We start from the raw sequence: 16,521 nt of genomic DNA, 5'->3' as shown, positions 1-16,521 counted from the left end.
GAAAAAAAAAAAAAAAAAGAAGAAAACTTCCATTTGGAATACAATGATTTTAAATTGTATTTAAATAAATCTGGTGTTCTTAATTTAAAACCTAGCTGCAAAATTTCCACAAACGCGTAGTGAATCAAACTAGTCATTTCATTCATTAAAAATGTGTAAAATGTGTGGGTTCCAAGTCATTTGCATCAAATGCAAACAACTAATAACTGTGTATTTTTGTGATTAAGAGAAAGATAATCTTAGATTCACAGCTCTGGCACTGATTAGCTATGTATAAATAAATTACTTTAGTCTCTGAATCTCAGAATTTGCATCTCTAAACTGTGAGTTAAAGTTCCTATGTCCTAGGTTCTTAAACAAAATAATGCAACTAATCTCCTAACATATTGCTTGGTAAATAGAAAACATTCAGTATATGAAAAGAAGAATGTTCCACTAACATAGGATACACAATGGAAGGAACTCCAAACCCATAGGCAATTATAAAAAACAGTCAGATGCTCTTGAGGAACACATATTAGCTAGTTCATAATATCTGTAGAATTTATTTTACAGCTTTGTCACTAACAGTTACCTGCGAGATTGTCAAGCATGAAGTTCAGTAGCTTTCGGGTTCCATCTGGGTCCTGGTATAAGTTGAGAATATCCTGTGATAAAGGATTGCCTAAAGCAGAAGACAAAAATAAAACCTGTAAAACTTATAACTGCAAGGCAAGACAGAAATGTATACTATAAAATAAAATACTAATTTCTTAAATTCAATTTCTTAAATTGAATTCTACTGTATTTAATCTATTATATACATTTAAAAATGTATGTGTAAATAAATATTCTCTTTAAGAACTCTAAAATTTGGGCTTGTCCAAAACATATATACACATATACATAAAAGCATATATATTAATCATAGTCAATTCTGAAGTAATATCACAACCTGGCACCTTGAAGTAATCCTATAGGTTCTACATTAATCTTTGAAAACCTGCATTTATCTTTTAAGACCACAGACAAACTCAAATAGCCATATAGGAGAAAGAATGAGTGATATCTTAAAAAAGAAGGGTCTTTGTAGAATATTTATATTACATATAGGGAAAACAAACGTATTTCAAGTAAGAAGAAAATGTGTTACCAAGATATGTGAGTGAAATTTGAGAAGAAAAGAATTTTGTTATAACAGTAATTAGGAATGTGTGAGTACTAAGAGTACAGATTTATCATACATCAAAGAACACACTATTGGTAACAGACTATATAGTCCCTTAAGAAATAAAGGAGGTATTCATTAAGACAAGCATGCAACAACAGTCTAGCATCCAAATTTGAAAAAATAAAAACCAAAGAACTTCCAAAATTGAAGGTTCTGTTAAATAACAAATCAACCAAACCTTCAATGCAACACATACCCACCAGCACAGCTACAAATTTTTTTGAGACAGTCTCACTCTGTTGCCTGGGCTGGAGTGCACTGGCACAATCTGGGCTCACTGTAACCTCCAGCTTCCGGGTTCAAGTGATTCTCGTGCCTCAGCCTCCCAAGCAGATGGGGACTACAAGCGCCCACCACCACGCCCACTAATTTTTGTATTTTTAGTAGAGACAAGGTTTTATCATGTTGGCCAGGCTGCTCTTGAACTTCTGGCCTTGGCCTCCCAAAATGCTGGGATTACAGGCATGAGCCACTCTGCTTGGCCTAAACAAATTTTTTTAATGACCAACCAAATGTTACAAAGAATGCAGAATACCTTGAACTCTTCTACTTCAATTCAATTACTGGTAAATGGTATGAATACTTTGGAAGTCTGGTTGGTAGTTTCTAATTGACTTGCAAGTGAGAAGAGGAAACTTCCTAGGGTGACGGAAATACTCTATCTTGATTTAGGTGCTGGCTATTAAGGTGTATACCTTTGTCAAAATTAGTGAAACTGGATTTTAAATATTTGGATATTTTACTGAATGTAATTATAACTCCAAGTACTAGGGGGAAAAAAACTCTTGATGAATGAGTTAGGCAGCAGATTAGACACAGCTGAAAAGAAAATCAGTCATCAAGAAAAACAGATTCAAAGAAAATTATCCAAAATGCGTCACTGAGAGTCACAAAGATGGAAAACATAAGACAGTAAAAGATACAGAAGTTAGAATACTATATGAAATTGGAGTTCTAGAAAGAAGAACAAGACTTAAGTTCTGATCCAACATGTAAAGATTTTAAAAGCTGTCACTCCTGTCCTCACAATTGAGGTTATAGGACAAACTGCTGTCCCAAACACAAACAAGCAGATACAGAGAATCACAACTTACTGGCAGCAGAAGTCCACAGCTAGAACTAGAACTAGAACACTTTAAAGTGTAACTGACAAATTACTGGAGGCTCCATGTAGATTAGCCTGAGAGTTAAAAACTCCAAGAGGGCCTAGTCTTAGGGCATTCCCACACTTTCCTAAGTTTTACTTCCAGGAGTCTTACTATAAAGACTGGAGAAAAATCTCCTCATTCTTCCAAAAGGGGGCAAGAGAAAGTAATGTTCTCCTTAGTAAGTACTATCTTCAAAGGAAACTATTTTACCAGCATCTAAGTTTTCCCAAAGCTTAACAGACCTAGAGTAAGATAAATGCCCTCTCTAGCCTTTGACATCAAGTAGGGAAATAGTCAACTCTGGCTCACTAAGGCAGACCTAATTACAGGACTATAGGGCACTTCCTCTCCCTCCGCACCTTACCACTACATCAACACCTACAGCAAACAGTAAACATATTTAACTCCTAGCCAGAAAGAGAGATTAGAGAGAGAAGTGAGAAAAGGCAATATCTGAAGAGGAAAGGCTGCAAATTTTCAAAAACCAGTTTTTTAAATAAATAAACTGATACAAGATGCACAATATATACAAAGAAGTTTATGAAAGGATTTCATTTAAAAACAGATTATAGTGCAAACTAGAAAATGACAAACAGAAGACTTTAAAACGAGATGGGTTGTGGCTGGGCGCAGTGGCTCACGCCTATAATCCCAGCAGTTTGGGAGGCCGAGGCGGGTGGATCATGAGGTCAGGAGATCGAAACCATCCTGGCTAACACAGTGAAACCCCGTCTCTACTAAAAATACAAAAAATTAGCCAGGCGTGGTTGCGGGCGCTTGTAGTCCCAGCTACTTGGGAAGCTGAGGCAGGAGAATGGTATGAACCCGGGAGGCAGAGCTTGCAGTGAGCCGACATTGCGCCACTGCACTCCAGCCTGGGCGACACAGCGAGACTCCGTCTCCAAAAAAGAAGAAAAAAAAAAAACAAAAGACCAAGATGGGTTGAAAGAACAACCATATCAAAAGAATAAACAGGAGAATGACAAGTGTCAGCAGCGACAACAGGAGCTAGAATACATATCCCCAAAGAGTTACACGAATTGTAATTGAGACTTCAAACACTCCTATGGTTACTGACAGAAAAAAGCACACAGAAAATTAGTAAGGTTGAAAAACAGAACACTATCAACCAACTTGGCCTATTATTTACATAATACTCCACTCGGAAACCAAAAAATATGCATTCGTTCCAAGTGCACATGAACATTCACCAGTGAGACCATATTCTGGGCCAGAAAACAAACTGTAACAGATTAAAAAGGAAATAAAATCATACAAAACATACAGTTATGGCCTAACAAAATAAAACTAGATACCAACGGACAAATACCCAGAAAGTTCCCAAATATTCTGAAATTAAACATCACACTTCCCAATAATCCATAAGCCAAAAAGGATGTCACCAGGAGATTTTTTAATGTTTTAATTGGTCCGGGCATGGTGGTTCACACCTGTAATCCCAGTGCTTTGGGAGGCCAAAGTGGGAGAACTCCATGAGGCCAGGAGTTCAAGACCAGCCTGGGCAACATGGTGAGACCCCCATCTCTACAAACAAAAAAAATTATTTAACTGGGCATGGTGGTGTGCACCTATAGTCTCAGCTACTCACGAGGCTGAACAGGAGGATTGCTTGGGTGCTGGAGTTAGACGCTACAGTGAGCTATGATAAGACCACTGCACTCTAGCCTGGGTGACAGACTGAGACCCTGTCTCAAAAAATAAAAGTATAATTAAATGTTTTGAGTTAAAATGGAAACATGACATTATCAAAATTTGTAGGATATGGAAAAACCAGTTTTTAGAGGGAAACTTACAGCTTTAAATGCTGATATTAGAAACAAAAAGATCTAAACTCAATGATAAGAACAAATGAAACCCAAAGCAAGCAGAAGAAATAAGAGCAGAAATCAATAAAATTAAAAAAAAATATATCGAATTCAAAACGTGGCACAGTTTGAAAAAGAGGCAATAAAACTGATACATTTCTCTTTGACCAGAACGAAAAGACACAAATTATAAATATCAACAATGAAGGGACAGCCAAAAAGACAGTAAAAGGAAAGGAAATTTTTTTTTTTTTTTTTTTTTTTTCAGACTGGAGTGCAGTGGCCCAATCTGGACTTACTGCAAGCTCCGCCTCCCAGGTTCACGCCATTCTCCTGCCTCGGCCTCCTGAGTAGCTAGGACTACAGGTGCACACCACCATGCCTGGCTTTTTTTTTTTTTTTTTTTTTTAAGGAAGAGACAGGGTTTCACTGTGTAAGCCAGGATGGTCTTGATCTCCTGACCTCGTCATCTGCCCACCTTGGCCTCCCAAAGTGCTGGGATTACAGGCATGAGCCACTCTGCCCAGCCAGGGAAAGGAAATATTAAGAAAACTATATGTGTGTAAATTTAACAACTTAGAAGAAATGGACAAATTCCTTGAAAGACAGAAACTACCAAAGCTCACTCAAAATGAAATGGATAGAAAACATCAGCAAAAATGGCAGAGTAAAAACCTCCAAAAATGTGCTGCTCTGTACAAGCAACAACGACCAAAGAATCCAAACAAACAAACAAAACAAAACAAAAAAGTTGTCAGAATCAACTATTTGAGAACACTGAGAATTAACCAAATTAGTGCAGGAGAATCAACCAAATGACTGCAGGAGAAAGCTGACATGGCTATAGGGGAAAAAAAGAAAAAGGTGGGAGGATAACCTTAATGACCTGTATCTACAAAAGAAATTGATGTAGAAGTTAAAAATGTTTCCATAAAGAAAATTCCAAGCTCATATGGTTTTATTGGAAAATGCTACCAATCATTTAAGAAAGCAGTAACAGAAACGTTTTGAGTTCTAAAGCATTCTGAAAACTCTTCCTGAAAATAAAAGTAATAGCAACAACTTCCAGAGAGTATTTGTCCATATTCAACTTGCATTAATGACAAAAACCATTCAGCAAATGTGGGGAAGAAGGAAAAATTATTTAACCTGAAAGGATATCTACCAGAAATCTACAGTTAACATTAATGGTGAAAGATAATGCTTTCCCCCTAAAATCAAGAACAAGGTAAGGATGTGAACCATTGTCACTTCTATTCAATATAGTACTAGAGGTCCTAGCCAATGTGATAAAGCAAGAAAAAGGAAATTAAAAATACATATCAGAAAGGAAGAAATGAAACTGTGTTCACAGATCAAGAGTTCGTAAAAAGCTCCAAGAAAGAGTAAATTTACAAACATCACAAGAGACAAGCCCAATACAATTAAATATCAATTGTATTTAATTCTATACAATGAATAACTGAAAATTTAAAAAGCAGTACCATTTGCAATAGCATAAAAAATCAAGTAAGTAGATATAAATCTAGCAAAATATTTACAAGATCTATACCCTGAAAACTACAAAACTTTATTTGAAAATAAAGCAAAGAAGATCTGTGTAAATGAAGAGCTATACTGGAGTGAAAGACTCAGTATTAAGTCTCAAGATTAAGGTATTGATTATCCACAAACTGATCTGTATATTCAACATAATCCCATGACAAATTTCAGCAGGATATTTTGCACAAATCATAAGTTCATTCTAAAATGTATATGAAAATGCAAAGTATCTAGAAATGTCAATGCAACTTGGAAAACTATGAACAAAGTTTGGAAACTCATAATCCCTGTATCATAGCTGATCATAAAACTACAACAATCAAACATTTTGGTATTAGCATAGAACAATGGGACAGAATAGTGTGTTTAGCAGTAGATCCACACATATTTGGGCAACTGAATTTTGACAAAGTTGCAAGGAAAATCCCATGTAGAAAGTACAATCTTTTCAACAAATAGTGCTAGAATAACTAGACATGCATATGCAAAATAATAAACCTTGTGCCGTATATAAAAATTAACTCAAAACAAACCATCAACCTAAAGGTAAAATCTAAAACTATAAAATTTCAAAAAAACAAATTTGCCTTCATTTCTATTGTTAAGTAATATTCCATTATATGGATGTGCCACAGGTTTTATACACACAACATGAATGAACCTCAAACACATTATGCTAAACCAAAGAATCCAGACTCAAAAGGTGACATACTGTACGTTCCAATATATGACATTCTGGAAAAGTAGTTGTCAAGGGCTGAGAGAAGAAGGTATTGACTTCAGCAGGCATAAATGAATTTTGGAGAGTGATGGAACTGTTCTATTTCTTGACTGGGGTGCTGGTTATGCAACTACATGTCTGTCAACATTCACTGAACTATACACCAAAGAGGTAAGAATTTCACTATATATAAATAGCAGGTCAATTTTTAAAGTTACTTTAAAAGTAATCTTTAAAAAAATATATTCAAGGCACCATTTCAAGAATAAACACAAGGAGTCTAGAAACAGAATAGAGCAATTTCAAACGAAGAGAAAGTAAACAGAATGAAAAATATGGGAAAAACCTACTTTTAGAAAAGCGAGGAAGCAGAAAAAAATTACCCACAGTGGAATCAAAAGGTAGGACAGCAATAACAAAAATATCAATAATTATATGTAAGTCAACTGGTCTGAACCCACATTAAAAACAAAGAGTAGAATGGATTAAAAACAAAGTCCAGCTATATACTATTTATAAGACCTATACCTAAATGTAAGCACACAAAAGGTTGAAAGTAAATGGATGAGAGAATATATACTAGACAAACATTAACCAAAAGAAAATTGGCATAGCTATATTAGAAATACAGACTATAAGAAAAAATCCTAATAAGAAGCTCAGTACCTAGTATTGGGTTCAATTCACCAAAAGACACTATCATCATAAGATTATAACAATATTAAGTGGGAACTACCTAATAAAATAAACCCAAGATATGTAGAGCAAAAACTGACTGAACTACATAAGAAAATAAACAATTCCATTTTAATGGAAATTTTAACAAAAATACAGAAAAAGCCAACAGTCAAAAATTTCTAAAGACATAGGAAATCTGAGAAATACAACTTACAAATTGAACTAATGGACAAATATATAAATCCTGTGCCCAACAATTAGAGAAAAGAAATTCTTTTCAGATACAGGTTAAACATTTACAAAAACCAATCATATACTATGCCATAGGGCAAGAATCAACAAATGTCACAGAACTGGTTCATTAGTCTATAATGCAATTAGGTTTAAAGCTAACAATAAAAATAAATTTAAAATCACATGCATGGAAATTTTAAATAGTATTTTAAATAACCGACAAGTCAAGGAAGATATAATAACCCATATTAAAAATACTTAGACCGAAACAGTAATGAAATACTTCCTATCAAAATAGTGTATGCAACAAAAAAGTAGCCAAACAGGCAAAGCTGTAGCCTTAAATGCTTATATTTGAAAGTATGTAAATCTATAATCCAGTATAGGTACACATTTATCTCAACTTCCAGAACCAAACAATGCATAGTTGCCACCAACATATACTGATGCCTTTAGCATAGTTGAGTTCTGCTGTCTTGTTAGAACCAGAAGAAGCTCCATGGTAATATGGAATTAAAGGCATAATAATCTCCACATTTTAAGTATCACAGTCTAATACCAGCTAAACAATAGCTGGAAACGGACTATGAATATATAGATAATTATATAGTAACTATATATGAATCACTTTACTAATATATTGCATGTATTGGATGTCATATTCCAGAAAAAGATAATAAAATTAGATAAAACATGTAAATCTAAATATGAATAAATCGTATGTCCCATTTAAAAAGAGAAAAGGGAAAATATCAGAGATGATCCAACAAAATTGACTCATTAACAGAAATTTCTTGGCTCTCTGCCTATGGAGTAGTCATTTTATTTTATTCCTTTACTTTCCTAATAAACTTGCTTTCACTTTACCGTATGGATTTGCCCCAAACTCTTTCTTGCAGGAGATCCAAGAACTGGAATTGGGACCCCTTTCCAGTAACATCTTTCTGGCAAACCATGGAAGCAGTAATACTGAAGAGACCCCTGACCCAAAGGAAAATCATCTGCGCACAACAGCAATCGGCCAACTTTAGGTATCACCTTTTGTCAGAACTCGGAGTTATGAATGGCTCTCAACATACTGACGCTTTCTGACTGAGCTCCTCTCTACCCCAAATACAAGAGACCCCAAAAGTTAGAAAGGAATATCATCGCCTCTGTTCAGCATGAAGAAGTTACAGAAGATGCACTCTCGTCCCTCTGCAACCCTTAGGATTAAAGGTTCTCTTATAAAAGGGAGCAGAGAAATGTCAGAGTTCTCTGAACCAGAGCAACTCTATCTTGAGTAGGGGCTGGGTAAAGTAAGACTGAGACCTACTGGGCTGCATTTCAAGATGGTTAAGCATTCTAAGTCACAGGATGAGATAGGAGGTCAGGACAAGATACAGGTCATAAAGACTTCGCTGGTAAAACAGGTTGCATAAAGAAGCCGGCTGAAACCCACCAAAATCAGGATGGCAATAAGAGTGACCTCCAATCGTCCTCACTGCTACACTCCCACCAGCTCCATGACAGTTTACAAAGGCCATGCCAATGTCAGACAGTTACCCTATATGGTCTAAAAAGGGGAGGCATGAAAAACCCACCCCTTGTTTAGCATATAATCAAGAAATAACCATAAAAATGGGCAACCAGCGCCCTAAGGGCTGCTCTGCCTATGGAGTAGCCATTCTTTTATTCTTTTACTTTCCTAATAAACTTGCTTTCACTTAAAAAAAAAATTTCTCAAAAGTTCTCATAACTAAAATACATTGAAATAGTAGTTAACATCTTCTCAATGAAAACAGAAAACACCAGGCAATGACAGTTTTACAGGACTGTTCTACCAAGATTTCAAGGAATACATTAATTCAATTTTACATAAACTTTCAGAGAACTGAATAACACAGAATTTTCCCCACTGCTTCTACGGTCATTATAAACCTTAGATACACATGCATGAAAGACACAGGTCTACTTTATTCATGAACATACACAGAAAAATCCTTTAAAAATTTGTTAGGAGAATCAGTCTACTATGGGCCTTGTGCCTCCCTCTGCATTCTTGGTTAGTGTGACTGATTCCAAGGGTTATCCGTCTCTTGATACTGAGTAGTTTCTATAATTACTTATACAGGCAACTAAATAGGTCAAGGCAACCCATCATTACTATCATGTAACTGTTACCCTGGGGAAGCAAGACTAGTAGCTTTTTGCTATTTTGCTACAATATTTGCTGCTTACTTAAAAAGTGCTGGACCCCAGACCTGGATTACTCAATTGCATGCAATACAAACTGACTGTGTACACAGCCTGCATCTGGGCCCATTTTGTAGCTTGAGTAATAATGTTCTTTTTCTCTGACCCAGGAATCTTATGTCTTCTGCCACCATCCATGAACCAGTAACTGCCTAACTTATGAGCTTTTAAGTAGGGTAAAATCTCAAAGCCTTTACAGTTCTAGACAGATATTTATCAAATTAAATCCAAAGTATGTAACAACATGACTAAGTTGAGTTTATCTCAGCAATGCAAATTTGTTTAAAATTGGAAAAAAAAGTGTGTGTATGTATATGTATATATATATTTTACCATACATTTACCTTATTAACTTTTGATGAGAAAAATAATATAATCATCTCTACAGGAGAAAAGTACTTGATAAAATACCTGAAAATGAACTAGCAAAGTAGGAATTGAAGGAAACTTCTAAAATCTAAAAAACTTTTTTAACAAAAACATACAGCAAGTATCATTCTTAATAAAAACTATTAGAAGCAGTCCCTTTAAAACTGGAAACAACAGAAGTACGCCCAGTATTAATGCTTCTACTCAACATCATATGAATTATCCTAGAGTCAGTGCATTAAAATAAGAAAATTAAATATGTAAGAACTGGAAAAGAAAAAAAAAAGCTATAATTTTCAGCAGATGAAATGATTACTGCATGTAAAACTCCAAAAAATTTGCAGACAAGTTTTTAGAAGAATGAGAGTTTAGCCAAGAAGGCTCACTATAAGATTAATTTTAAAACAAACAAAAAACAAAACCAATTGTATTTCTATATCCAATAGCAAATAGGAAATAACCAAGAAAAGAGAAAAAAAAAAAAGAAGAAAAAACCTTAAAAAATAAAACAGTTGGCCAGGCACGGTGGCTCATACCTGTAATCCCAGCACTTTGAGAGGCTAAGGAGGGTGGATCACCTGACGTCAGGAATTTGAGACCAGCCTGGCTAAATGGTGAAACCCTGTCTCTACCAAAAACACAAAAATTACCTAGATGTAGTGGCAGAAGCCTGTAATCCCAGCTACTCAGGAAGCTGAGGCAGGAGAATCGTTTGAACCCGGGAGGCAGTGGTTGCAGTGAGCCAAGATCGCGCCACTGCACTCCAGCCTGGGCAACAGAGCGAAACTCCGTCTCAAAAAAAAAAAAAAAAAAAAAAAAAAAGGGAAAAAAGACAGTTGTGGTTTACAATAAAAACAAAAAAAAAAGTATAAAGTACCTAGAAATAAGTCTAACAGATGTACTTGATTGGTGTAGAAAGCTATAAAATTTTATTAGAAGACATTAAATAAATGGACAAAGAGCCCAAATTCATGAATAGGATGATTGAATACAATTAAGATGTTAATTCTTCCTAAATTGATCCAGACAGTCAATGAAATTCCAGAGTTCAAACAGTTTTTTTCATGAAACTTAACAAGCTGTTTCTTATGTATGAGGAAGAGCCACGGTGCCCAAATTGTCAAAACACTGCTAAAGAAAAATGTGAGGAGACTTTCAAAACCAGGTATCAAGTTTTAATATAAAGCCATAATAATTAAGACAATATGCTAATTGGTACAAGGTTAGACAAATTTACTAATGGAAAGGAAAAGAAATTCCCAAAATAGACCTAGACATGGTTAATACACAAGAGAAGTGACTTTACTGATCACTGAGAAAAGGAAAAACTATTCACTAATGATGTTGAGACAACTGGTTACTCATAGGGAAAAAACAAAATTAAATTCCTCACCAAATTAGACTCCTCATACTATATTTAAAAATCAGTTACAAGGGCCAGGCGCAGTGGCTCACACCTGTAATCCCAACACTTTGGGAGGCTGAGGCAGGTAGATCACCTAAGGTCAGGAGTTCGAGACCAGCCTGACCAAGATGGTGAAAACCCGTCTCTACTAAAAATACAAAAACTAGCTGGGCATGGTGGCAGGAGCCTGTAATCCCAGCTACTCAGGAAGCTGAGGCAGGAAAATTGCTTGAACCCAGGAGGCAGAGGTTGCAGCAAGCTGAGATTTGCACCATTGTACTCCAGCATGGGCGACAGAGAGAGACTTTGTCCCAAAAAAAAAAAAAAAAAAAAATCAGTTACAAATGAATTAAAGAATTAACTGCGAAGAGCAAAACCTCAAAACTTTTAAGATGATACAAGAGAATATATTTCTGATCCGGGAAGGGCAAGATTTCTGTTATTAACAACACACAAATGTACTAACTACAAGAGAAAAGATTTTAAAACTCAACTACATTAAAAATATCAAATCTGGCCGGGCGTGGTGGCTCACACCTGTAATCCCAGCACTTTGGGAGGCTGAGGTGGGAGGATCACCTGAGGTCAGGAGTTCGAGACTAGCCTGGCCAGCATGGTGAAACCCCGTCTCTATTAAAAATACAAAAATTAGCCAGGCATAGTGATGCACGCCTGTAAATCCCAACTACTTGGGAAGCTGAGGCAGGAGAATCACTTGAACCCGTGGGGTAGAGGTTGCAGTGGCCGAGATCGCGCCACTGCACTCCAGCCTGGGTAACAGAGTGAGACTCTGTCTAAAATATATATATATATATATATATTCTACTCATTAAAAAGATACCAGAAAGAAAAACAAAAGGAAAAGCCATAGAGTGGGAGAAGACACTTATAACGCAAAATAGAAAAAAGAACTCCTCCAATTCAATAAGAAATCATCAAATAGAAAACAGGCTAAAAACATCAACAGTAATTTCAAATAAATATAATGGCCAACAGACACATGAAAAGATGCAAAATCTTATCAGCAATTAGGAAAATGTAAATTAAGAGTACAGTTAGAAACTCATACTCAATAACTGACAAAACTTAAAAATCTGACAATATCAAGTGTTGGAGAAAAGACTGAAAATGAAAACTGTATTATTTTGAGTAGAATCTTTTAGTACAACCACTTTGTAAAACATTATGGTATTGCCTTAAAAAAACCTAAGGATGTACAGACCTCTACATCCCAATTCCACTCCTATGAAGTATATCAGGAGACATGTATGAGTATGTTCATGGCTGTACTGCTTATAGTAGCCAAAAACAAAAATGGAAGCAACCTAAATATCTACAGCAGAATGAGTGAATTATAGCATATTCACATATCAGAATACAATACAGCAGTAAAACAAAGAACTGTCATTAGATGTATGCATCAACATGGCTGAATCATAAAAACATAAGGCTGAATAAAAACCAAGTCATAAAAATTACATTCAGTAGGATTCCATTCATAAAAAGGTTAGAACACCTTTAACAGATGCATACATAACCCCAATATCTAAATTCAGGGTAGTAGTAACATCTGGGAGAAAGACATAATCGTGAAAGAAAACGCAGGAAACATAAAAGGTATAGGGGATCTATAATGACAAGGTGTGTTTGTGCCTATTTCCCCATAATCTCACCAACAGGGCTATTTTGTCATATTTTTTAAATTCTCCCAATCTGATAGGTGAAAAATGTAATTGAATATAATTTCAATTTGTACTATTATTATGCATAAGGCTGATCAAGTCCAATTTTAGACCTCTTTGTACATCATCTGGTACGAACTATTAATACGTTCTCTACTAGACTGTTCTTTTTCTTATTGATTTTTAGAAGCTCACATACAACACAAAAATAAGTATTTTGCCTCCTATATAAATGAAAATTATATTTCCCAGTGCATTTTTTTAAAACAGGTATTTAAAATATTGGCTAATAGGAGAATGACTATTCATTTAATTATTTTCTTTAAAATGCATGTTAATTATTCTTTTATATTATATTTCAAGAATAAAACAAATTTACAAAGTAAAAGAAAGTCTTCCACTGACATGGTCCATAAACAGACCAAGTAATCCTTGGAAGAAAGCTAGAAATTTTCAAAATTAGTGAGGTCCTACATATTTTTATGACCTGGGACATCAATTTTTATTGCTCAAGGACAACTTGTTGGCCCATATGTCGGATAAAGTATTGCCTTACACCTTAGGACATGAATTCTAAATTCTTTTAAAATAACTGTATGAGAATTGTTTCTACTTATGCCTTTTCTTCATAAAATTAATACATTTTTATTTTTCTAAGTGACTTCACAGAACACTTCCAACTTACTAGACTGGCGGTGTCTATAGTTTTAAAATTGGCCTTCTTATCCTAATTCCTCAAATAACCTAACTCTCCACGCTCTCCTCAAATCTCAAAATAAAATTTCTAAAAATTAGCTTGTTGAGCCAGCATGACCCAAATCATTACTAAAATTTCAGTATCTGAGTTTCAAAGGAGGAAAAGGATATAGAGAAAAAAAATCTTCCAGTTTCAAGACAAAATGTCTCAGAAGCAGTTCATTCTCATTGTTTCTTTTAACTATATCACAGTGCTATTTCAAATGTTCCATTCCATTTTTTTGACATAAAGTACCATAATATGGCTAATAAAACTGACTTTGAAATTATTTCAAATTTTACCTTCCTAAGAATATAAAACTACCATTCATTAGCAATACTGTATCCCTTCAATTGCTTCAAAAGCCACTCCTGCTATTACCATCTTAAACTTTTTTAAAAGGAAGAGATCTGGTTTTCTGGATCACCTTGGAAAGTGACACTGACAAAAAACTAAATAGACTCTCAAAGAAGTTTAGAAAAGGGCTACATATAGGTACTTACCATATAACAAATTGAAATTTAATAAAAAAGAATTTAACCACAGGCATAAACAAAGCTAAGTTACAGTTCGTGAAGCAGAGCTGGTGTCTGACTTGATAGATTTTAATGAATGTAAATCAGTGGTGTCTGATTTGATAGATTTTAAAGAACGTAAATCAGTAGACAAAATGCCACTAGAATCGAAGGCCAGCCAAAGACAATCGTTTGGAAAACTACCATTTTAACTAGAAAAACTGAATGAAGGACTAAGGAGATAATATTCAAAATTACTCATTCAGTTGATACTTAGTACAAATTTTCTGGAAACATGCTTGTACTTGAGATAATATGAAACAGTTATGAAAGAGTAAGAAATACTAACAGTTGCTTTTTCAGGAATGTTTCTAATACAAAGGGTAAGTCCACTGGATTCAACAGTAAATTATTAGCCCTGCACAGTGGCTCACACCTGTAATCCCAGCACTTTGATAGGCCGAGGTGGGTGGATCACCTGAGGTCGGGAGTTCAAGATCAGCCTGACCAACATAGAGAAGCCCCGACTCTACTAAAAATACAAAAAATTAGCCGGACGTGGTGGTGCACGCCCAGCTACTTGGGAGGCTGAGGCAGGAGAATCACTTGAACCTGGGAGGCGGAGGTTGCCGGGAGGCAGTGGTTGCAGTGAGCCAAGATCATGCCATTGCACTCCAGCCTGGGCAACAAAAGTGAAACTCCATCTCAAAAAAAAAAAAGTAAATTATTCATTTGTCATTGATATGCTTTCTATCAATATCGGGAAGAAGAAAACAGCTGTTAGTGAGGAATAGACTTGCACCTACTCCAACTCTAGCTGAATGGCTATTTCAGCTACCTAAGAATAAGACTGAGCATAAAGAAAATGAGGTGAAATGTCTCAACAGTACAATTTCAAATGCCTTGGGTTAATCCTCAATCCTTAGGAAAATATTTTAGATATAAGTACTTTCCCTCTCTACTTCATATGTGATTTAAAAAATCAATAAAATCCTACAAAGAAACTATAACACAAGATTCAAACCATTCATATAATTGTCTAATTTATGAAACTGAATAAGGAAACCTAATTATCATGTGTTATTTCAACCAATAAAATCAGCATTCTTTCTATTCTTATTCAAATTTCATACTTAATGATCCATTATATAACAAAAGCAAATGCAGGCAGAACATTATCATGGAAACTAAAATAGTCTTTGAAGAAGGAAAATAAAATCTATGAAAGTGTATACTTTACAAGGCTTTGACTGATGTTTATTCCTCATGAGCACAGAAGAAAATGTTTAACACAGAACATTTGTATTTGGTCCTATTAATTCATAAATAAACTCTTGTATGCTATGCCATAAGAGAAAATTACACAAATTTCAGTGTTTCTATGAATTGAGTATGCCTTTCATCCCAAATTAACTGAGAAAGATGGTCAGAGAAGCATGCATTTTGGACTAACACGTTACCTAGAATAATTTACTTAATAGGTACAGCTAATTTTACTATTATAATGTTTTCTCTCCTGTAATCACATCAATGCTATTTTATCTACCATGTCAAAAGCTAAACATGAGGCATTCTGGCTGAGGTTTAGACTATTATTAGGTAAAGTAATCCCTTTTTTTTCTTGAGACGGAGTTTCACTCTTGTTGCCCAGGCTGGAACACAGTGGCGCGATCTCGGCTCCCCGCAACCTCTGCCTCCTGGGTTCAAGCGATTTTCCAGACCCCCAAGTAGCTGGGATTACAGGCATGCACCACCACACACGGCTAATTTTGTATTTTTAGTAGAGACAGGGTTTCTCCATGTTGGTCAGGCTGGTCTCAAACCAGCCTAGTATTCCCTTTTTTTTTTTTAAGTGTTAATTTAAATTATCTCTTCTGAGAAAGTTCAGTTTTATAGAAAAATTAAAGGTAAGATACAAAAACAACCAAAAAATTTTCCCCTTACAAGTTTGTTAACATGATGGCACATACTGAAATCTTCAAGTTCAATTTGATACTTAAAGAACTACTTTTCTTAGGCAGGGCACGGTGGCTCACATCTGTAATACCAGCACTTTGGGAGGCCGAGGCCGGCGGATCACGAGGTCAGGAGATCGAGACCATCCTGGCTAACATGGTGAAACCCCGTCTCTACTAAAAATACAAAAAAATTAGCCGGGCATGGTGGCGAGTGCCTGTAGCCCCAGCTACTCAGGAGGCTGAGGCAGGAGAATGGCATGAA

General features: G+C 35.4%; 1 protein-coding gene across 4 annotated transcripts in view; it reads right to left on the bottom strand.

Moving 5' to 3' along the window:
* The window catches only part of CNOT6L (CCR4-NOT transcription complex subunit 6 like), a 108,348-nt gene that overhangs the window by 44,546 nt on the left and 47,281 nt on the right, over window positions 1-16,521 (bottom strand). For all 4 annotated transcript variants that reach the window (XM_034958606.3, XM_034958605.3, XM_034958604.4 and 1 more), the window contains exon 5: window positions 575-664. In XM_034958606.3, coding sequence (XP_034814497.1) covers window positions 575-664 — 90 coding nt within the window. The remainder of the gene's footprint in view (window positions 1-574; window positions 665-16,521) is intronic.

The sequence above is a fragment of the Pan paniscus genome, chromosome 3 (genome assembly GCF_029289425.2).
Source record: "Pan paniscus chromosome 3, NHGRI_mPanPan1-v2.0_pri, whole genome shotgun sequence".
NCBI classification, from domain to species: domain Eukaryota; kingdom Metazoa; phylum Chordata; class Mammalia; order Primates; family Hominidae; genus Pan; species Pan paniscus.
Note: the sequence above shows the minus strand (reverse complement) of the source record. Positions and strands in the feature narration are given on the sequence as shown.